The sequence below is a fragment of the Gadus morhua genome, chromosome 12, assembly GCF_902167405.1.
Source record: "Gadus morhua chromosome 12, gadMor3.0, whole genome shotgun sequence".
Taxonomy (NCBI): Eukaryota; Metazoa; Chordata; class Actinopteri; order Gadiformes; family Gadidae; genus Gadus; species Gadus morhua.
This window is the reverse complement of record NC_044059.1, coordinates 19828838-19853075: the sequence shown is the minus strand read 5'-3', so window position 1 is coordinate 19853075 and position 24238 is coordinate 19828838. Positions and strand designations below refer to the sequence as shown.

Sequence of the window (24238 nt, the reverse complement as noted above, 5' to 3'; positions counted from 1 at the left end):
CTCGTTTGTTTCCATGGTATTACCAGGCTCTTACCATACAAGTTGTAACTGGTTATTCCCTTTTCCATGCAATCAACAAACCATATATGTTCTGCAACATCGTTCACCAGTAGTTAAGCACTTTAATTGTTGTTATAAAACCCCAAACCACTGTTGATGAAAGGCATATTAAATTAAACAAAATCAAAAGGCTTTTCTTTCAAACAATGCATATCTCACAAACAGGCACTGAACACTGAAGAAATCGAAAAAAAGAGCCGTCCACATTCAATTCAATTTCAATTCAATTTTATTTGTATAGCCCTTAATCACCATTACAGTCTCAAAGGGCTTAACAGGCCTAATGTTACTGATGGTGTTTTCATAAAACACATGACAGTGTTATGGCAAGTGACAACAAGGAAGACTGTTTCAACCTCTACAATTTGAATAAGGGGTGAATGCCATGCAGCAATCTGCCTATGGGAGCATCTTTGTGGTCATTCGCAAACCAATGAGTCCCCTCGATGAATGATAGATGACTCTTTAGTGTCTTCTCTGTGAGGTATCCGTGCAGACTCCACATCTGGGATTTGAAGGCTGACCAAGACCTGACCAGGTACCTCCAAATCTCCCCTTCCATACTGTAATAAAGAATCAGAAGACAAGAAAATAAACATTAGGACTGTCAATTAATGAACATTTCTAGAACATGTAGAACTCAAAGATTATTTTGTTTATCAGTTAAGAAAGGATGCTGGTCCTCTGGCCATTGTGTTTGGTCATATTGAAAAGAGAAAAAGAAATAGCCATAAATACAGTTAATAGGACGGGAGGGGACAGGCTGTTAGCTCCGGTTAGACCTTTAGCATCGAGCTAGCGGAGCTTCTGTCATTCAAATAACTCGGACATGTTGTTTAAAACCTATAACACCCAATTTATTAAAATATCCGGATTTAATCGGGCTCTCTCCCATAAGTACAGTTAATAGGACGGGAAGAGACAGGCTCTGTTAGCCCCGGTTAGCGCGATGCTAAAGAGCAGCTCTACCGGAGCATGCCACCTCAACAGGTGCAAGTTAGCCTCCGGTTTGATATTCGCCGGATATTCGGTTTACCACCCAATCGGATTCATCAACATAAGTGCAATACATTACAGGCTTAGTATGTTGAGGACGGTTTAGGACACCGTATCGCGAAAATCACAAACGCATGTTGTCGCCATCGATGTCTGTGCAACAACGTCATTTACGTTCTGGCTGCTACCTGTTTTAGGGACCGTCAACAAGTTACACTCACCGACTGGTGGCAGAGACGTTACCATGGATTTTTTTCTGGAAATAAATCATATAAAATCACATAAAAATCACAAAAAAATACATTTTGTCACCTGATTTTAGTAGTTGCCAATGGTGGGCTGCTACTTACTGCAGGTAACTTTGCTAATATAATGCATTAGGCCTATTGTTAAACGGGATGCAATTAATATTTTCAAATATAGTTTAGTCGATTTTTGCCGAATATTAAACTATACACTGCATTATGATCAACTATATTAATCATCATGCAGTATATATATAGTTTCTCGCCCACCTCTCGGGTGAGGTAATTGGAAGCATGTTGTGTGTGGCTTTCGGGGGTCTCACCTTTATCCTCTGCCCTCCGATACCAACACCAAGACACATTGCACCTAGTATGCAATGGTGTCTCATCTGTGGACATGGAGTGGAGAAGGCCTGCCCATATTTCAGCTTTCATTGCATCTACAGACCCCTGATTATTCAAAATAGCCCCCCTGTAATAATTTTGCATTGTTTTGTAGTAAGTTTCCCCAAACCCTTGCCTCCCAATTTGTGCTCTGCACTAAATTTTCTGAGAGCTGTACCCATTCGCTTGTGAGCATGGGTAATACACTCCAGCTTCACAATTTCATTCCCAGGGTATGGGTTCAGTGATAGTACCTCCTTAAAGGCAGAGCTATCACCATCTGAGAGCATCTCAGTGTAGCGCAGCTGGTGGCGACTCACTGATCTGGCCCACATTCTCCTTGCTGCCTCCTGCTCCATTGCCTTACTTGAACCACTGAAATTCTTTGCACAGTCAGTGTGCTTCTCCCTCCAGCTGTCCAGTTCATCCACCGTAATCTTGCCCTCATTCACAGCACTTTGCTTTAGGACACAGGCATGGCAGTAAGAGGATAACACCTCAAAGTCAATTACCAAACCTGTGAGAATGTCTATGCATATGCCAATCCCATAATGGGAAGTGAAACCTCTTTTCTGCCATGTGCCATCAAAAGAGACACCGATGTTGATAACAGCATCAGCATCCTCCCTCAGCAACTCTGCCAACTCGGGGTCAACATCCGCATAGGCCTGCCTGATCTGCTCCCTGGTCTTGTGCAGTGACTCCAGTCCTCTTACAATTTCCGCCACTAAAATAAAAAATGCCAAGAACTGTTACTTTATTGTTGACTTAGAGTGGCAAAAAGGACCAGGGAGCAGACTATGCAGCCATGTTGGGGCGGTGGTAGTGTAGTGGTAAAGGAGCTGGGCTAGCGTGCAGTATGTAGTGTAATGTCATAGCCAATTGGACAAGCCAACTGTAAATGACTATAAAGAATAAGGCCATCCTATAATGTTATACTATTACAACAGGTATAACATAATAGTCTCTCTCTCTCCCATAAGGCTGCATTATTCCAGTGTCCTTTGTTTTTGCCACTGAACTGAAAACTCAAGTAAAACTGACCAATACAACACAATGTATGAGATGACATTTTATTCTACTGTTACAAATCCATCCTTGTTCCATCCATGACAATATGTTCGCTGTTAGAGTCTACAACAACACCATAAAATGTAACAGGTCATTAGACCTCCAAAATCAACATCCCTGTACCATCCCTGTTTCCATAGCCTACCTGTCACTCTCTTGTCATGCCTCTGGTATGTTTTCAGGTGAAGGGAAGGGATCCCCAACACCTTACTGACCTTCCTCAGAGCAGCATATCCCATGCCTAGTTCATGGGCCAAAAGCACCATGCGGACATTGACGTCAAAAGCGACGTCCCCTCTCGTCTCGCTTTGAAGCCGTGTGGATGTGTACACGCTCCGCCTATACCTGCTCTCTCCTTTGCAATTAGTGCACTCTAAAAGCAGACTACTGCAAAAGCCATGATTCTCTGGATCAACCTTTATAAATAAACCCGACGCAGTAGCACAATTGGGGCACAAGAGATCATGAATCAATTCATTCAGACGTGTGACATGCACAATTAGCCACTGCTGTGTCGCACAGTCAGTGGCACTGTCATTAACCCCCCCTCGGTTTCCCAACGACAGCTTACGATCAGATGTGCTGCTTGCTGGTGTTTTAACAGCTAATCCAATAGATCGCCTTCCCTTTCCACATCTTGCTATGCCCAATTGCTTTTTTCTCTCCCTTGTCATTTGCGGTGGTACCAGCATTTTGGAAGCTCCCGCGGTAAGCTAAACACGGAAGTGTCAAAGTACACCACGTGATGCGTCTGAGCGAATCACGTTAGTAGAAATCAGCAATAGCCAATGAGATTTCTTCATTAGCTTTAAAACCCCCGTTGGACATTCACGATTGGTTACTGATAGAAAGGAAATGCCCTTATTTGGAGAATAGATCATTGTGCAGGGGACTCGGAGCTTTACAACAATACCGGACACGAAAGTCTTCAGTAAACAGGCGAAACTCGGCATGTCGCGTTGGAATGCTAACTTCTTGGTAAATTCGGGAGTAACTTACTGCTGCAAGTAAACAAAATGTATTCAAATAAACATCTTTGTGTACATTTTCAACGTTTTATTTATAGTAGCTTGAAAGAACACATATTGAAGGAGTAAACTAGCCCAAAATCTCAAAATTGACCACTGCATGAAAAATCGATGTTTTTGCCTGCCGTGTCTCGCCTTAACTACTGGTGAACGATGTTGCAGAACATATATGGTTTGTGTTGATTGCATGGAAAAGGCAATAACCAGTTACAAATGATATGGTAAGAGCCTGGTAATACCATGGAAACAAACAAGGCTTCCTTTTACAGTACAGTTTCAGCTTACTTACTGGGTAAATTGTCGTGTTTTACTTGGTAACGTCGCAGAACGTACATGGTACAAGTTTGTGTTGACTGCATGGACAATGGAATGTATCTATTATAAATGATATGGTAAGAACCTGGTAATACCATGGAAACAAACGGCTTCGTACCCAGTATTTAAGAAGATGTACCATGACACTAGAGGAAAACAGATTCCTGCAGAGGTTGTTACCAGGTAAGTAATTCCATAGTGGTAAATCGAATAAACCCTTTCTAAATGGGTGTAGCTATGAATAATAACTAAGAAAAAGTATTTTATTGGAAAGTATTATGCTAATTTCTAGATAGTACATCATTAACCTTGGGCTGTTAACAACATAAACCTTGGATAATAGGTGTTTCTAAGAATTGGTTGCCTAATTTCCTAGGAAGTACACAATATCGGAGTTATTACCAACCTAAAACAGTTACAACTACACGCTAGTTGAGTTGATGGGTAATAGTGGAGGTTTTACTTGGTACATCAGCTGTAATTCCTCTATTTACCTTCTTATTACCAGTGGTAATTACACAGTAATACACTATAATTTACCGTGTATTTACCGGGTAACTACCTCTGTATTTACCTTCTTATTACCAGTGGTAATTACCCAGTAATACACTATGATTGACCATGTATGTACCGGGTAAATACTAGGCCTGCAGCGGATTCGAATTGTATCCGAATCCGTTCGGTTCGTTTACCACAGTTCGGAGCATTCTGGAGATCCGCAGATTTCGGTTTCATGAAGGCATTGCCTTATGTAGCGTATTTTGCCTACTGTAGCCTACGTCCGATACAAAAGGGTGTTTAGGACCCAGCGGAATGCATTCTCTCCAGTGCTGCCCGAGCCAATGAGACTTTTCCCGCCCCTCCCTTCAGCCTGTCAGCGTTCAAAACAAACTGGGCTTTAAACTGCACCATGTTTTCAAATGCATTTAGGGGAACATTTATTGCACAAAAAACCCTAGCAAGTTGTCTGATTGCAGTCAATTAACACATTGCAAATAGCCCGTGGGTCTCATTCATTTTTGTGTTTCTCCCCCAAACCCTCCGTCAAATAAAAGTGCGCCTTTTTACTATCACGGACATGATCCTAATCCGAACCGTATCCGAAACCGAGGCCCAAAACGGTTATCTGAACCGAACCGTGGACACACTGATCCGTTTCACCACTAGTAAATACCTAGTAATTAGGGGACTGTAAAAGGAAGGGTTACCGTATCCGGTAAATGAGACTACTGTAAACTTGTAAACCAATACTTTCTATCAACACATCAGTATCAAAATACCCAATGACATACACAATATTCAAGAGAAATACGTTTGAACTATTTACTGAAAATTAGTCACACACATACACATATATACTGTTTCAATTTCTTGGTATTCACTCAAACGGTTCAGTCCTAAACTAAGCCGGCATTTAACTACCTAAAATAAATGGGTACCCAACCAGTTGTCATGGGAAGAGATGCAGGCCTGTAGCGTTGCTGGGGAGCGGAGAGACCTTAAACAGGAGTGGCCGTTTCGCGCCGTGGCGCAGCAAACAATATAATTAGTGCCGTAGTGCTAGTCGATGTCGTCCTCGCCTTGGCACGCTGTTCGGGCGGGCTGGTGAAGAACTAGTGACACGAGTGTCTCAATTTCGGTCTCTTTTTTATCGTTGGACGAGACTCCTGAAGACGTGCTTTTATATGGGCGTGTTACGTTAATTATTGTAATCGTACGCTGGGATTGGTGTGATACGAAAGTTTTGTCTTAAAATAACGTGAGGAATCGGGGAGTCCATATCAAGTATTGACAGAGACCTTACTGTTACCCGCAAAACGAGAAACAACAAAGCCGAGTGAGGTTTGCAAAGACACTGCCGGGTCATCCGATCCCGGTCTTTCTTATCCTTTCAAACTGAGCTGTGTTGCATATCATATGACCGCCCTCGTACATGCTCAGAATTGCCGTATTGATAAGGACGGTCAGCCATACATTCCTTTAAGCATGTGGTCATCCAACCCGGTCTCACGAAAATACGTGACTGTCACGTCATTTAATCTATTGACTCGTGATCGGGGACACGTATTTTCAAAAATGTCGTGCCAAGAAGCACAAATTTCAACTCATGTATTTCGATTGGAAGTATTTGTCGTGTCACTAAGCACGACTTCCAAACTAATGTTCTGTCCGGGAGCGTTCTCCCTAATGTCCCTTAAGGAGCTCCATAAAGATAATTTATTGTTAAAAATTGAATGTGATAACCAACAATATGACAGCTTTTGGCCAACCGTTTCTACTTTCACCTTTTGATTCTGAGAAATTGTGACAATTCACTGATATATTTAATCAACACATTCTCACTCCGAATGCGTCAGTGACTTTGGCTTCAGCTTCTGACGCAAAAGGGTACCCTTGTGCGTCAGATGCAGGGGGTTTTACACTCATTACAATGTAATCCCTCCACGGTAATATATGAAGCTATGGGCACTCATCCCATTGGCTAACGGAAGACCCGATGGCTGCACATTAACAACGATTTTACAGTGAAATCTGTGAAACAAAACTACACCGTGTCCTTGTTAATTACACGTGTGTGTTAAGTCTATGGACATCAGTTGTCCTGTTTTGTGCTTTGATTGAGAGAAACAATCATTTTTGATCAGTATTAGGTAGCTGAGGTCGTTGCTATAGAGACCACGTCCGTCGGCTTTGTATGACAACTGACAGAGCAACCCTATCTCATCAAAATGACGTTCCCAGAGAACTATTCGGCATTCTCAATTACGTTGGTCTGAAAAACGTATTTTCTCCGTGATTACGTTTTATTGAACATTTCGCAAATACGAATTCGTTCTACGAATTCGAATTTTTTGCCATTTATTTACCTCTAGGATTATGTTTGGTTGAAACGTATCCCAGATATGTTAAATGTGAACATCACACATTATTGTCATTAAGGCATATTCCCCTTTCGGGGAACGTTTCATTAAACGTATTTCGTCCCTGATTACATCTTATTGAACATATTTTTTGTTATTTATTTAGGCTCCCTCTTGGATGGTTTACATTTAATTTAAACGTATCCTATACGTTAAACATTGATAACATTATTGTCATTAAGGTATAGCCTGTAGGCCTACCTCTCGGGGTACCCTACGTTTGATTGTAATGTTAATTGTCCTACGTTATATCAACATTTCACAAGAGGCAACCCAGTCGCCAAAAGCATACGTTGACAGTGTACGTTTTCGCGAATTACAATTACCATTAGGGCATTTAGCAGACGCTTTAATCCAAAGCGACTTACATCGGTTAAGTCGCTTTGAATCGTGAACACTGGATTACGTCGCATTTCAACGTAAAATAGCGTGTTATAGCAGTATCGGCGCGTAGCGCTGTGGAGGGGCCTGAAGAAACCACAACCCACAATATTATAAAATACATAAATTCCTGGTTGCATACAATACATAAATTATAAATATTTGGAAACTTCTCATCGCTGCCAGTAAAGCCAAGGTGACGGTGATGCAGGGTGGCAAGCTTCACGGGTTGTTTTAAAAACGGAGTCGCGGCGGGTGTAAACCTCAAAAGCGCGGGTCACGGTTCTCTTGGATAGGCCTACTTTCAAAACCCACAGCAGAAACAGTTGGGGTGTAATATGCATTGTATAATCTTTATGAAAACTCAGTCAGACTATTAAACACCAGAGGATGGGCGGGGTTGGGCAGTGGACACACACACACACACGCGCACACACAATGCATTTCGCTGCTACAACAAAAAAAATTGAAGAAAAAGCTCAATAAATACTATGGCAGAATAAAGAATAAATTCATGCATTATGATTCAACTTGAACTTGTATTTTTACAGTATAGAGTGGTGGAGGGATGACGAATGTTGGCCAACCCGGAACTGAGCATCGCCCTGGGTTCCCTTGACAACAAGCCAACGGGTTTTTCCATTGGATTTTGGATGATTGCAGAAAATTTTGCATTTTTGAAGCACCTCCTCAAAAACTGAAAATAAATAAAAAATAACAGTGCTCCAAATAACGAAATGTAAACCAATGCATTCTGAATGTGAGTGTTTCTCAGATTTGTCCATGCTACACAGAATGAAACCCATGCCAATAAAGGCTCCATGGTCATAATAATTTAAATATAATTAAATTAAAGTGTGTAACGAGGAAATGAGACGATCTAGTTGTGGGCCAGCAGATGCTGAATTGTAACCGAATTCGGCCCATAACCTTATTTTTTTACATTGATTTTATATTCGGCCTAAGAATAGTTTAATATTTTCTTGTATAACCGAACCGCACTTAAAAGTTGGTGGAAGTGGATTTAGAACGGTCTACAGATCTTTAGGCTTTAGATTAGGCTACAGATCTTGTTATAACGCTAATTGAATAAAAGCTACATGGTCTTAATATTAGAGGCTAACTAAATAATTGTGTATATATATATATATATTTTTTTTTTAATATTTAATTAATTCGATATTAAACCAACCTCTCTTCCTGATATATGGCTCCAGGAAAGAGAGCCTCCTTAGTACCCAGTCCTGCCTGCCAGTTCTCCCACCGGCACCCCCTGATGCTGGTGCCTTGCTGTACCTGTACTGTGTCCGGAGGGAGTGGATTTTTTTGCCCACCTCTTTTTCTGTAAAAGACAGTAGCCTAATGTTAGCAAAACACTTTGCACATTTTAAACTAAAGACTATTTTACAATCACCTTTGACCCCACAAAGCATTAGCGGATGGAGTAGGCCTATGACCAGCAGTAAATATTTATTTATTAAGCCTACCCCGAAAATAAAAACAGGAAACAAGGAAAGGAAAAAGTAACAGAAAAGAAAATCAAAGTATAGCCTCCTTACCGGTGTTTCAGTTCAAGTGGTGACCGGTTTAACTGGTGACTTTCAGCCGAATGCTTCGCTTGTTGTCGTGGCTACGCCAGATGTTGGAAATCGGGACCAGACACGTAGCTGTCCTTGCGATTGCCTCTTTGATTTGTTATTCAATAAAATGTCAAAAACATTACAATCTCATTCGTTTTTGGAGTGTAATTGGAAGAAACTTGTCACGTAGAACCGTTCTAAGCCGAAATAAATGGAAAATGAATGTTTAAAATATGATACATTACGGGATTCGAATTCATACCATTGCGGGGAAAAAATATAACAATCCGCAATTCCATTCCATTGTGCCGTTGACCCACTGGGGAAATTACCGCCGTAGTATAATAGAATTCGCAAATACTTCTTGAAAACACGAAAGGCAGCCAGATCAACTTGTGACCCTACTTTCCATGTAGTTATGACCATGCATTGGTCGCGTATCCCAAAAATAAGACGCCTTTACATCCAGTTAATCCAAACCTAATGTTGTGTTGCCCTCCACTGCTTGAAACTAGCCAAAAACCCTGTTATGCGCTCATTCGATCATTTCGGTCGCCTGATGTGGTGTTGTCGCGTCCTCCTTCTTTATATCCTCTCTGTAAGCAAAGCAGCGACTTCGGAAATCAATGTGACGCAAGGCGATATCTCTTTGAGACAACGTTTATTCACATGAAAACATACATTACGAGATTCGAACTCGTACCATTGTGGGGAAAAATATAACAATCCGCAATTCCATTCCATTGTACCGTTGACCCACTGGGAAATTCGCCGCCGTAGTATACTAGAATTCGCAAATACTTCTTGAAAACACGAAAGGCAGCCAGATCAACTTGTGACCCTACTTTCCATGTAGTTATGACCATGCATTGGTCGCGTTTCTAAAAAATAAGACGCCTTTACACCCAGTTAATCCAAACCTAATGTTGTGTTGCCCTCCGCTCTTGAAGCGTGGTAAAGTTAGTTTTTATTGGACGTTGGATATTCGACACATTCGAAAATTCTATTTAGCACTGGCTTCGATGGACGAATTTGTGTCAAACCAACTTAGATGTGTTAATACAAGGCCTACCTATGTAAAACAAAGCACCATTTGATTTTATAAAAAAAAATGTAATGTTAAAAAAGGCCATAAATCTATTATGATATATATTTGACCTTTTGACCTACCCATAGCAAAACACATCTGGTGTAATCAACTAACTGCCCCACACATAACACAAAGCTTATTTTCTCAAAACACCTACCCTTTGATTTTATAAATATTTTTTTAACATTAAATTTATTTTATAAAATCAAAACGTGGGTTTTTGGAAAAAATAAGCTTTGTGTTATGTGTGGGGCAGTTAGTTGATTACACCAGATGTGTTTTGCTATGGGTAGGTCAAAAGGTCAAGCCGCATAATAGATTTATGGCCTTTTTTAACATTACATTTTTTTTTATAAAATCAAATGGTGCTTTGTTTTACATAGGTAGGCCTTGTATTAACACATCTAAGTTGGTTTGACACAAATTCGTCCATCGAAGCCAGTGCTAAATAGAATTTTCGAATGTGTCGAATATCCAACGTCCAATAAAAACTAACTTTACCACGCTTCAAGAGCGGAGGGCAACACAACATTAGGTTTGGATTAACTGGGTGTAAAGGCGTCTTATTTTTTAGAAACGCGACCAATGCATGGTCATAACTACATGGAAAGTAGGGTCACAAGTTGATCTGGCTGCCTTTCGTGTTTTCAAGAAGTATTTGCGAATTCTAGTATACTACGGCGGCGAATTTCCCAGTGGGTCAACGGCACAATGGAATGGAATTGCGGATTGTTATATTTTTCCCCACAATGGTACGAGTTCGAATCTCGTAATGTATGTTTTCATGTGAATAAACGTTGTGTCTCAAAGAGATATCGCCTTGCGTCACATTGATTTCCGAAGTCGCTGCTTTGCTTACAGAGAGGATATAAAGAAGGAGGACGCGACAACACCACATCAGGCGACCGAAATGATCGAATGAGCGCATAACAGGGTTTTTGGCTAGTTTCAAGCAGTGGAGGGCAACACAACATTAGGTTTGGATTAACTGGATGTAAAGGCGTCTTATTTTTGGGATACGCGACCAATGCATGGTCATAACTACATGGAAAGTAGGGTCACAAGTTGATCTGGCTGCCTTTCGTGTTTTCAAGAAGTATTTGCGAATTCTATTATACTACGGCGGTAATTTCCCCAGTGGGTCAACGGCACAATGGAATGGAATTGCGGATTGTTATATTTTTTCCCCGCAATGGTATGAATTCGAATCCCGTAATGTATCATATTTTAAACATTCATTTTCCATTTATTTCGGCTTAGAACGGTTCTACGTGACAAGTTTCTTCCAATTACACTCCAAAAACGAATGAGATTGTAATGTTTTTGACATTTTATTGAATAACGAATCAAAGAGGCAATCGCAAGGACAGCTACGTGTCTGGTCCCGATTTCCAACATCTGGCGTAGCCACGACAACAAGCGAAGCATTCGGCTGAAAGTCACCAGTTAAACCGGTCACCACTTGAACTGAAACACCGGATACACCAATTGCCACCGCAATGTCACAACAAACTCTCTTCTTGCTGTCCCTGTTGCTGTACCCCTTGCTGCCAACGTCGTAAAGGACAGGTTACTCCTCCAGCAAGCGAATTAAGTTCTCCTCCCTCTCCTCGGACCAGAAGTCTGCCATCTTCAGATCTTTTTATGCTGGAGTGGACAGTACGGTACCGGGACGGAGTAAGGCCGTGACGTACAAGTTGGAGCAAGGTACGTTTTACTACTCTGTTTTTTGGGAATAATTGACACGAGCAGAAAACAAGCCGTTTTTTCGTTTTTTCGTTTTGACAAGAAAACGAAAATCAAAATTTCAGTTCGTTCATTCGTTTTTTGGTTCTTACTAAGCGAAACGAGTTTACCACTCAATATCTGGTTTCCGCCGGTGGGCGGGTCCTCTTATTGGCTAGCGTGCTTCATTGCCCTGTGCTCTTCATAATAAAAGTTCTTCCGTTTGATAATGTCGACAAAAATATTACTGTATTATAGACACTAGCAGACACAGAGGACCACACCACCCACAGTCAAGACTGACAGGGCTTCAAATAACAATAATAGTATTCATAATAATTTGAAAATGAGAACTTATGAAGTTATGATGACTTCAGTGCAGTTGATGTAAAGCCACAGTTAATACATGCAGAGTAGACCTGAGGGCTTTACTATGACGGAGGCTCAACATTTCCAGGCTCTGTGTTCATAATTCGGCTCAACAAAACCTAAAGCCCCCGTCAGAGTATGGTATGACGACGGTGGTCATTGTCCGGCTCTGAGCTTTGCGCTCTGTGCGCGTTCACATGACAGGAGCTGCGATCGCGGGATGTTGATTTCCTCACAGCCTGAGAGCTATGAGGAATAGGCTACTGTAGCCTACACTATAAACAAATGTTTTTTCTCTTTGCTCATGGTAGTTGTGACAGTCATTTTAACATGTCAGCAGGCAAGCTTCACTCATTCCAGGATATATTATGCTTTGGCCTATGGCCTACTTGGAACATGTTTTGAAATGGATCTTTAGTAGCCTATATAAATTTGCTCATAACATGCCAGGTGGAATACACAGCAAACTCTCTCTGAAATGCACATTCATGCTTGTATTGTCATTCCAGGACAAAACACAAATAATGCTGCAATGTAATAATATACATCTTTAAATGCACAATAATGAGTCATTCAGAGACTTATCCCTTATGTTTTTATTGGCTCCCAGAATGCAGGTCTGTTAGTGACTCCCAGTATCTCACAGACTGGGAAGTAGAGCCTTGATGTTACTGGGCTCCTTTACTTTGGAACCAGCTCTCTTCATGGGTCAGAGGCACACACTCTTAACTAAATTTAAGCCCCCCCCCCCGCCGCCTCACCTTTCTTACCTTGTAGTTTGGCCGTGGCGTCTCGCAGTCTCTGTGCTTCCACAGATTCTCCACAGCTCCATCCCTCTACACCAACTGCAATTTTTCCCGTTAAAAGGGTTTTCCTGGGAGTTTTTACTCAGTGGATGCGATGGTGTTTTTACTCAGTGGATGCAATGTTTTAAGGGAAGAGGCTGTTATTATGATGCTCATGCTATGTAAAGCCCTTTGAGACAAACTGTTTGTAAAAACGGGCTATACAAATAAAACTGCCTTGCCTCGCCTAACCAGCTCGGACCGTAATTCATATTCATGCTACTAGTTTGATCATTGACTGACTACGTGAATTGTTGCAAAGAGGAGATTCTTATAGAAGTCTTATAGTCAAACGGTATGGGGGATTTACAAATTTGACGTTTTTTTTTTTTTACACTTTTATTTGAACAGAGACTAATCAGGTTAACAAAACATCTAAGCCGTCTAACACATCAACAACGCAACATTAGAACATAAAAAAAAAACTTGTCAACTAACATACAGGAAGCTCCAGGCCAGACCCTGCATGGCTTCTGCGATCCGACAGATCACGCTACACATGTCTTCTCACAATGTCAATAAGATCCCTAATTCCATTTTGGAAATGGGTTGGTTCATAGTTGACGGTGCGGTTATAGAATTCCGAAACGTCGCTGTACTGCTGTGCAAATTCATGTTCAGCTACTGTCTGGTTTTACGCTGTGGAGAATGGGTTTCTCCCAAACATTGACACTTGTGTCAAAGAGGACCCCACTTCCTGCAGGTAAGTGTGTGCAGCTCCTGCAGCCTCTGGCAGACAATCTGCTGGCGCCTTCTTTGGGCATCCACCCAGAGCCAGTTGATCTGGGATGCCCTTGCCTAAAAGAAGCAAATCATAACACAAATCAGGTTTGGGTTATTAACATATTACCATCATGCATATCAATCCACCTCAGTTTGTAACCCTGGTAAGCCCTTGAAAAAAAGTTTATTCAAGTGAGCTGTTAGTAAAAAGATACAAGTATTCAGTTTACTTTTATGTTCTTATAGGGTTATACAGAAAAAAACGTGGTATGCTAACCTTGGATCCTGTGTGCATTCCAGGACTGCACCATCCGGTCAAGTCCAATCTGAGCCACCTGACAGGTAAGCGTGGACACACAATACCGTGTCAAGTTGTCCTCCATGTTGAGTTCCTCCTGGTCTACAAGGTGGATGAGAGCCCTTTTCAGAGGGTAGTTTACCCTGTTATTAACATCTGGCCACATCCTTTCAACGATATGATTCTGTAATTTCAAAAGAGTAAAAACAAAATGTTACATTTAATTTCAATAATGACAATAACAATCTGCAGCTTATCGTAATCATCGAAAAAAAATAATTTTTCTATGACAACAATAATCAAGAACCCAATTAGTTAGGTGATTTTTCATGCATTTATATTTGTACAGTTATTGTGGCATCAGCTAGACAAATAATGCATATCTTTGACTGGTGAGGAAATAGCAAGCAGTCTTTCAGAGAAGAACAGTTTACTTGAATTTACTCAGATCCCTATCAGCTGCAGCAACGATACTATTCTTACTGGGCTCTGACCATACCATTGTGCTGACAGAGAAATCAATATTATCAGCTAGCAGCTGAGTGATTAAGGGAAAGAGGACAATAAGCCAACTGACATGTGTTGATGATGTTTGCAGGTACGGCTCCCTTGCTGTGTTATTTCTGTAGCCTGCCAATTTCTCCTGCATGAAAAGAGTTAAGAAAAACTCTCTTCCGTGGTCCACTCGTATTTGGTCCCACATTCCGTGCTGTAGGACAGCACTTCTGCAAAACAGCAATACACAAGTGTTACAGTTATCAACACTAATTCATATTTGTGTTTACATAAGCATTGTTGAAGCCAATTTTCATTACTTAATCACAGACAGCATTGTGTAACTGTCACCATTATTATTATTTTTTTTAATATCAGTTTGTTTCTTCCCAGATAAGGAGGCGTAAAACCAGAGCTATGATAAGCCAATGTGTTTCACTTAAATCAACCCAGAGGAACTTTTAACTGGTTATGAACCAGTTTCTGTTTAATACTGATGCTTCTATATGACCTGCACCAGCAAACGAGAGCATCTGTGAAAAGATTGGTCATTTCTATATGGAGAGAGCAGAACTGGTAATGTCTCTGAAAGGGTGCTGTAATGGTAATGCAGCAGATTTAACTGAACACAGATGTATGTGGAATCAGAGTAAGAGAGATACAATGTTATAAGCATTTTATGATGATTTCATGTTCTAAAGCATAAATAAACAAGTCCAAACTTTCGCACAGTCCTGTGAGAAGCTGCTGCATTGAATGCAGTCCAACATTTAACATGAAAAATATTTTTACAGAGCGCAGCAGCGGCACTTGTGTGCACACATGAAAGTTCTTGTTGGGGCTTTAATCAATGAAACAGTAAAACAATATCTACTGTTTGCAACTACATCATGGAACATAGAGCGAAGAAAGTTACCTGTACACGTCTTGATATATGGTATATGGTATATTGATCTAAGTGCAGTTTGTGACCCATGCACTCGGCGCTGTATGGCACTGGATTTAAGTTCCTTGATCTCTGAGTAATCAAGCAAAAAACAACAAATAAGAAAGAAAAGTTAGGGCACTTTCACAATGAACTACCCTACAAGAATCCTATTAGCGTTTCATAACAACTACCTGATGACGATCTGCATGATATGGCCTGTTAATATGTCTGAGGACACTACCAACGCGCCCCTCAGATGCTCCGATACCTTTGGAGGACAGGTAGCCAGTCATCATTCTTCTTCCATAGGATGGTCCAGTCTGAAATTGAAGACGAATATGCAATCCTTTTTTATATTCCTATTACAAACCAATTATTACACACACCATCTTATTTTGGACAGATTCTATACAAAGGTTATTGCAAGTTTTGTCAGCTTATGACGTGGAATAATGCGTTCTTCATTTAGGCTTGTGTGATTGCTACAGTGCATGGATCTGTGAGGAACACATCGGTTACAAGAGAAAGCACTGTTGTTTTTCCTAATTGTTGGTGCACACCATTTCTTTTACATGTAGGCAACAAACGCCACTGGTCACTACCTGCAAGTACACTGCGGTTAGCAATCATACAAATTAATCAAAATGCTGTTGCTTACCTCATTAATTGCTTGAGCAATCTCGCTCTCCAGTTTGGAGTCCTGCACCCTTTCTCTTCCTATACCGTTTTGCGCGGAAAATTCGCGAATGTTTGCTTTGGAAAAGCCTTTGGTCAATCCACATTCCAGGTGGAGATGACTGGAAATGTCTTCGTCAGAATGGCCGTTTCGGAGCATACTTTCAATTATTTCTCGGTAGGGTGACAAACTGGACTCCATTTCAACTAACCGCCTACCGTCTTCTTCTTCTTCTTCTTTTGCTTTGGCGGGTTTTTTCACATTCTGTCATGCGCAGAAGCAATCCGCAGAAAATTTTGCGCTTTCGCTTTGAGCGACCTCCACCGTCCTCTTACCCTTCAGATATCCCGGCCGTGCAGGATATATTGAATAAAACGTACTAATAACTTCATAAACAGAATAATCTTCGGATAAAATGGAGACGTTTGTGCTCTTCAGAGGGAACAAGAGAATAACTCTAAAAATGGACGATATGCGTGTCGACAGGATCGCCCGCATTTTCCAGGTAAGTGATTCAAACTGCTAGCTTAACTTCGCTTGTCTGTAACATTTTGAGAAGAAGACACCGAGCGTAAGAAATAATGCAGGTGCAATAGTGAACACAAAAATATATTATTGATACTTTTTACAATGTAGTTACTACGACGGAGTATTAGGGCCACACGTGAAAAAAAAAATTCCGCCGTGACGAGATTAAAATCGACACGTCGAATTTAAAGTCAACATGTCGACATTAAACTCGAAATGTCGAGGACAAAGTTTAAATGTCATGTCGACTTTAATCTCGACGTATCCATTTTCCTCTGTCAGCACGCAGACGCTCCGGGCATCCTCCCAAGCGTGCAGCGGATGACACGAAGTAGTCTAGGCCTCTTCATCCAAACAATATGGCGACTAAAACCGTCAATGCAACCACTGATGGCAATGCCGCACTACTACAGTGGATGACTACTTTGTCATCCGCTGCACGCTTGGGAGGATGCCCGGAGCGTCTGCTTGCTTACAGAGGAACGGAAAATGCACACGTCGAGATTAAAGTCGATATGTTTCAACTTTATTCTCGACATTTCAAGTTTAAATCGACGCGTCGAGATTAAAATCGACATGGCAAAGATATTTTTTTTCTTCACGTGTGGCCCTAATACTCCGTCGTAAGTTACAAAATCTTAACTTTATTATTATTAATTTTTTCTTTCTTCTAGGTCAGCATGGATAGCCTGTACATCACTGATGCGGCAAACATCGCAATTTTTCCGGTCGAGAGTGGGCTATTCAGCTCCCTGGACCTGTTTGACCATGGTCATTACGAGATTCATGGAGACGTTTGGGACACTGTAGGGGCCCCGACAGCCCCAGCCCCAGCCCCAGCTCCATCGAGGCAATTTGCCTTTCGCAGCAGTCAGCCTGTGACTAATGAAAATATGAGCATGCTGTCGAGATCAGTGAGGACGCCTCGGTCATTTCAAAGGCAAGGATGCATTGGGGTCATAATTTAATGTGCTTATTACAATGGTAAAAGTGCTCAAGTTAACTCATTTACAATCTCCTTTTGGTAAGCAGAAAGAGCATACTGGTTGTAAGCAACTTCAGAATCACAAGGTACTGAGCCTTGCGCTTTAAAGTTGTTAAAGAATACCTAATGTACAATCAATATCCACATAGCTTCAGATTATCAACAATAATCAGATGAGGTACTCAGAGTCTAGAGTTCAATATTACTGTAAGCACTAGCTATTGGATGTAAAACTCCCTATTTATGAGAGAAGGTGGAGTAGTGACAGATGATCTGGGTATGCTGCAGGTGTGTTCGATTGTGATGTGCCTCAAGTATGTGCTGAACTAATATTCAAGTCAGCATGTGTGGTGCATTCAGAGTTTTACATGGGCTCACACTTTGGTCCGTTGGGACAACTGAATCACTGTAGTGTAGACTGCATGTTGTTATGTGGTAGCTGGGTTTGCTTCACTGTTTGTTTATGTATTACAGGTCCATTCAAGTGTCCGAGGTAATGGAGGGCAAGCTTATTTCAACAAGGGTTGTTATAGTGCGATTCACCGAAGCAGAGGCAACAGTATCTGCCATCCTGGTGAAGCTGAAGGTGGCCATGGGAGACGAGGAAGACTACATCCTGACAGACACACTCTGCCACGAAATTGTGGAGTCAGAAGGGACAACTGGTGAAAAATATATTTTTAAATTTAATTTTCATACTACATACTGTATAAATGCAAATAGTCTGAAAGTATTGACTGTATAACAGTGTTTACTCTTGTTATTCTCTCTGTGTCTTTATTCTGCATTTCTCTCTCGAAGGGTCTTTGTACTGGAGGCAGAATTCAAGGAAAATCCATGGTATTGAGAGTACCGCATACTGGCAATGGCGTCGACGACGATCAAGTACCGGTGACAGGTATTGTTTAGATAGCAAAACATATTTTTTCCCCAACACCCCATAGCAGCTCCTGGGTTTGAGTCCTGGCTTGGGCAGGAACTTTCAATGAGGAGTTTGCACGTTCTCCCGGTGCCTGTGTGGGTTTCCTCCAGGGGCTCTTGTTTCCCCCACTATTAAAAACATGAAGATTAAAGGGATATTCCGGCTCCCGGTGGAGCCACAAGTTTGTGCTCAGGGATGTTTGATGTATTGTATCATGGGCTGGGGTCCTATTTGTGCTGTTCCTGAAGTTTGGGGCTGCTCTGACCATTATTTGTGGATATGAGAGGCTTTTTGATGGTGGTTTCTTGGTGGACGAATGGACAACATTGTATTGCAATCGTGCAGTCTTTGCTGAAGTTGCAAGGGTTAGCATGGGTTAAACTTATGCTCGAATATCCCTTTAAGTCAATCCTCCAGTGCTTCGCCATCTATGTCTCCATTTCACCCTAATTTTTCATCTCAAATTACCTTGTAATAGCTTGAACTTTTACAATGCAGTCACTCAAATAAGCTGTTCACATAGTTAAGAAAATGTAAAGCTATTTTCAGTAATTTTCCATCATGCTATCATTTATTCAGGGACTTTTTATTTGCTAATACCTATCTGTGCATACAACTAAATTCCTCATAATTATTTCTCAAATGGCTGCAATTTCTTGATCTGCTAACTATGTAAAATGTGCCAAATACAGAAATGACCATGTCCAAAGGCTGAGGGACAATGTGGAGGAACTGCTGGAGGCATCCCAAGGGCTGGATGAAGTGGCTAAGAAGATAACCGACTTGGTGACCGTCAGCCGTGGTTCTTCACTAGTTTGGCCTGAGTTCAAACAGGCCTTCGTCTGTTTGATTTGCAGAGGTACTGTTTTCATTCTGCATGTCTGAATATTGCTCAGTGTAACACAGAAGTAATCTAACGTAGTATTACAATTAGTGTTTGAGCAATTGTTTATTTGTCTTTAAGTGACAATTAAGGATTTAGACAAATGAAAAAACACTTGAAAACAGAAATGATTTCAGGCAGTAATACAGTGAGAGTCGAGAATCCAGACATTTTATAAAAGAAATATTGCCTTAAAAAACTATTATTTTCATCCAGAACCCTTGGTCTTTTTCAACCTATATGATCTTTTCAAATTTGAATGATCATCAGTAAGCACACTTTATTGTGTGTTAACTTCACGGGTGGCAAAAGTAGACTGGTTGGGTATGGGATTTGCGAAATTTGCGAAACGCCAGCAGATTTAGAAAATACACAACTCAAATGGTCCTACCCCCTCTCCTTCAACGCTGACTCTGACCCATTCCAAGTACATGAACGCACAATCATGCACGAGCGCGAACACAGATGCACTCGAGCGAGCCAGGCTAGCTAGGTTAGAGTTTAGGGTTGTCTTCTATTGCTAGATCCAAATGTGGATTAGCTAGTTAGCTAGCTCCAGTAGCTACTGCAGGATAAAAACAAACAGAAGCTTGCTCTGGGTCACGAGCTTTGAGTACGTGCACGTGCACGAAGGGGTCACGAGCGGGTGAGGGGGAGTGCAGTTCGACCGTTTCATTGACGTACTTACTGTCCAATGCCACTCGGTGGTTCTGGAAATCATTGGCTGGAGTTTTTAGAGCCCTGCCCATTCCACAGATGATTGACTTTAATTTTCATGTGGCCAAAAAAGATAATTCCATACCCAACCTTTAAGTTGACTACAGATATTTGTGTATAAGAAATACTTGGTTAAAAATTGAAATATCGATTCAACTTCTAAACTTGTACTTGCATAAGTACAGAGCCTTTAAAGTTCAGGCTCTGAAATGTAATGTAGCGCCCCCTAGCGTGTCTAGCTTTTAGTGTTGAGTGCGCTCCCGAATTCTTATAATGGCGAGAGATCTCTCACTCTAAGGTTAGTTAATGCACTAATTAGGGCTGCAGGATATATCGGCTATGTACGATATATCGATATAATTTCCACGGGGATACAAGATTTGACAATATCGTTTATATCGATATGCGTTAAAATGGTCAGTTTCCCCCTCAAGTGTCTACAGCGCTTGCCTTGGAGACTGTGAGCGCGACCCCTCCCCCTCCCGCTCTGTCTTTCCGAACGTGCGTGTGCAAAGACGCCTCATTCCCGCCCCCGCCGCCCCCTCACAACACAACAAGCATGGATGATACCCGTAAAGAAAACGAGACGGCGGCGGTAGACGAAATTGTTTCAAAGAGGAGAAACAACGGCTCCATAATGTGGAAATAGTTCGGGTTTAAAAAAAAACAGATGAGCAGCAGCTGCAGGTCATCTGTAGAGAGTGTAGCAAAACCGTTGCGACTAAAAGTGGAAGCACGACAAATCTGTTCCACCATTTACAGCAGCGGTACAAAGTGCAGTATAAGGAATGCGTAATACTCCGTGGCTGTGCTGCTGCATCACCGGCCGCGACCGTTTCTTCTGCCCCGAAACCAGGGCCGGCGCTCGGCATATGTGTTGGGGGCGCCCTCTGGTGACGCTCTTAATTAATTAATTAAAATATACGAAACAAGCGAAATGAAACCAAACATGTTCCCAAATGGAACGGAGAAGGGAGGGGGCGGGGGATTAAAGTTACGGCGCACTGAAACCCTCACCGTAGTACACAGGACAATGCGACGAAGCCAATGCTCTTATTGGTAGCTAATGTGTGTAACCTACAGCTTTATAATGTTTTGCATAGGTGATTATTTTGTGAAGAAGGTGAAAAACGTCCCTTTTTTTGAACATGTTCATTCAATTCTGTTGAAAATAACGATACAAAATCACATGTTGCAGTCATACTGACCTATGTTTTAATAAAAGTGCTTGCAACATCTCACATGTGGCTTTTGACTTAGAAAAAAAACATCTAACCCACTCTATAGAAAATATCGAGATATATATCGTATATCGCCATTCAGCCAAAAAATATCGGGATATCATTTTTTGCTCATATCGTGCAGCCCTAGCACTAATAGTAATTCACTAAATGTATTCAAATTTCTTAAATTAAATTAAACTTTTATATGAACCTCACTATTTTAACCTTATTAAATAGCTAGTCACATTACCAGTGTAATAAAAAATAAATTAAATATTATATAAATCAGTATCCTTTAAATTAGACTACTGTTAACTTGTAAACCAATACTTTCTATCAACACATCAGCATCAAAATACCCAATGACACAGACAAGTAAAATAAACAAAATAAAATTACAATGAGGAAACACTGAAATACCCCAAATTCCCATAGGGCTACATCAGTATAAGTACTGTAACCCTGTAAAAGACGTCTCTGGCCCCATATGCATATATTTTATTAAAGCAAAATATGATGTCTTTTTTTCTAAATTGCCAGTTCATTTTTCTGAAGTTCCAATCTCGAATCAATATCAATATTTAAAATGTACACATCCTTTTCTTTTTAGCTACAATGACTCAGCCGATGTTTTCATCCTGCTGCCGGACCCTGGTGGGGTGTAAACTCTGCGTTGAGGAATGGAAAAGGACGTCGGATCACTGCCTCAAGTGCAGGGATGACCTGCCGATTTACAGAGAGGTAGCTGGACTCTCTGCAGCACTGGACGCCTTGAAGTCCCTTCCCTAAAGAAGACTAGGCTAGCTTGTTCGTTTAGATGGTTTTTTTTATGTTCTTATGATGTTCTAATGTTGCGTGTTGTGTTAATGTGTTAGTGTTGTGTTCATGTGTTATATGGCTTAGATGTTCCTAGATGTTTTGTTAATCTGATTCTTCTCCATCTCTGTTCAAATATAAATAAAAGTTTTCTTTAATGTGTTTGGAAATTACTTTTAATGATGTTAACTAGATGTTATAAATGGCCTAAACACATGCAATTAGTATAAACCCTATACCGTTTGACTTTAAGAATTATAAAAGAATCTCCTCTGTGCAACAATTCACGTAGTCAGTCAATGATCAAACTAGTAGCATTAATATGAATTACCGTCCGAGCTGGTTAGGCGAGGCAAGGCAGTTTTATTTGTATAGCCCGTTTTTACAAACAGTTTGTCTCAAAGGGCTTTGCATAGCATGAGCATCATAATAACAGCCTCTTCCCTTAAAACATCGCATCCACTGAGTAAAAACACCATCGCATCCACTGAGTAAAAACTCCCAGGAAAACCCTTTTAACGGGAAAAATTGCAGTTGGTGCAGAGGGATGGAGCTGTGGAGAATCTGTGGAAGCACAGAGACTGCGAGACGCCACGGCCAAACTACAAGGTAAGAAAGGTGAGTCGGCAGGGGGAGGGGGGCTTAAATTTAGTTAAGAGTGTGTGCCTCTGACCCATGAAGAGAGCTGGTTCCAAAGTAAAGGAGCCCAGTAACATCAAGGCTCTACTTCCCAGTCTGTGAGATACTGGGAGTCACTAACAGACCTGCATTCTGGGAGCCAATAAAAACATAAGGGATAAGTCTCTGAATGACTCATTATTGTGCATTTAAAGATGTATATTATTACATTGTAGCATTATTTGTGTTTTGTCCTGGAATGACAATACAAGCATGAATGTGCATTTCAGAGAGAGTTTGCTTTGTATTCCACCTGGCATGTTATGAGCAAATTTATATAGGCTACTAAAGATCCATTTCAAAACATGTTCCAAGTAGGCCATAGGCCAAAGCATAATATATCCTGGAATGAGTTAAGCTTGCCTGCTGACATGTTAAAATGACTGTCACAACTACCATGATCAAAGAGAAAAAAAAATTGTTTATAGTGTAGGCTACAGTAGCCTATTCCTCATAGCTCTCAGGCTGTGAGGAAATCAACATCCCGCGATCGCAGCTCCTGTCATGTGAACGCGCACAGAGCGCAAAGCTCAGAGCCGGACAATGACCACCGTCGTCATACCATACTCTGACGGGGGCTCTAGGTTTTGTCGAGCCGAATTATGAACACAGAGCCTGGAAATGTTGAGCCTCCGTCATAGTAAAGCCCTCAGGTCTACTCTGCATGTATTAACTGTGGCTTTACATCAACTGCACTGAAGTCATCATAACTTCATAAGTTCTCATTTTCAAATTATTATGAATACTATTATTGTTATTTGAAGCCCTGTCAGTCTTGACTGTGGGTGGTGTGGTCCTCTGTGTCTGCTAGTGTCTATAATACAGTAATATTTTTGTCGACATTATCAAACGGAAGAACTTTTATTATGAAGAGCACAGGGCAATGAAGCACGCTAGCCAATAAGAGGACCCGCCCACCGGCGGAAACCAGATATTGAGTGGTAAACTCGTTTCGCTTAGTAAGAACCAAAAAACGAATAAACGAACTGAAATTTTGATTTTCGTTTTCTTGTCAAAACGAAAAAACGAAAAAACGGCTTGTTTTCTGGTTTCTGCTCGCGTCAATTATTCCCAAAAAACAGAGTAGTAAAACGTACCTTGCTCAAGTTGTTCTGTGCTGTGATTGGCTGAAGAGAAATAGTTAAATCGCGGCGTTCTAAAACTGGACCTTGCGATTTGACATGTTCAATCTCTGGCGACTCCTTGCAACGGCTTGCAACGACCCGTTCACACCGCCCCTGCAACGTTCTAAAACCGTCTCGTTGCAAGCCGCTGCAAGGTGAATCTTTGGTCTGAACTGGGCTTTAGGCCTATGCTGACTTTTTGGATAAAAAGGTCCTATGATTGTCATTTGAC

At 41.2% G+C, this 24238-nt stretch overlaps 2 protein-coding genes and 1 long non-coding RNA gene across 3 annotated transcripts in view; 2 read left to right on the top strand and 1 right to left on the bottom strand.

The window, feature by feature from the left end:
* Positions 1-24238, top strand: part of LOC115555039 (complement factor H) — a 279134-nt gene that overhangs the window by 117185 nt on the left and 137711 nt on the right. The gene's annotated exons all lie outside the window — the stretch shown is intronic.
* Positions 15473-16177, bottom strand: LOC115556345 (uncharacterized). Its single transcript, XR_003978969.1, has 3 exons — positions 16113-16177; positions 15646-15774; positions 15473-15544 (listed from the first exon to the last, which is right to left on the bottom strand). It is a non-coding gene; the product is annotated as an uncharacterized LOC115556345 (long non-coding RNA).
* On the top strand, positions 15555-22366 carry LOC115556344 (uncharacterized). Its single transcript, XM_030373549.1, has 6 exons — positions 15555-16635; positions 17333-17598; positions 18118-18308; positions 18445-18541; positions 19258-19424; positions 21999-22366. Exons 1-6 carry the CDS (start codon positions 16546-16548, stop codon positions 22175-22177), a joined length of 990 nt encoding a protein of 329 aa, XP_030229409.1. The 5' UTR covers positions 15555-16545; the 3' UTR covers positions 22178-22366.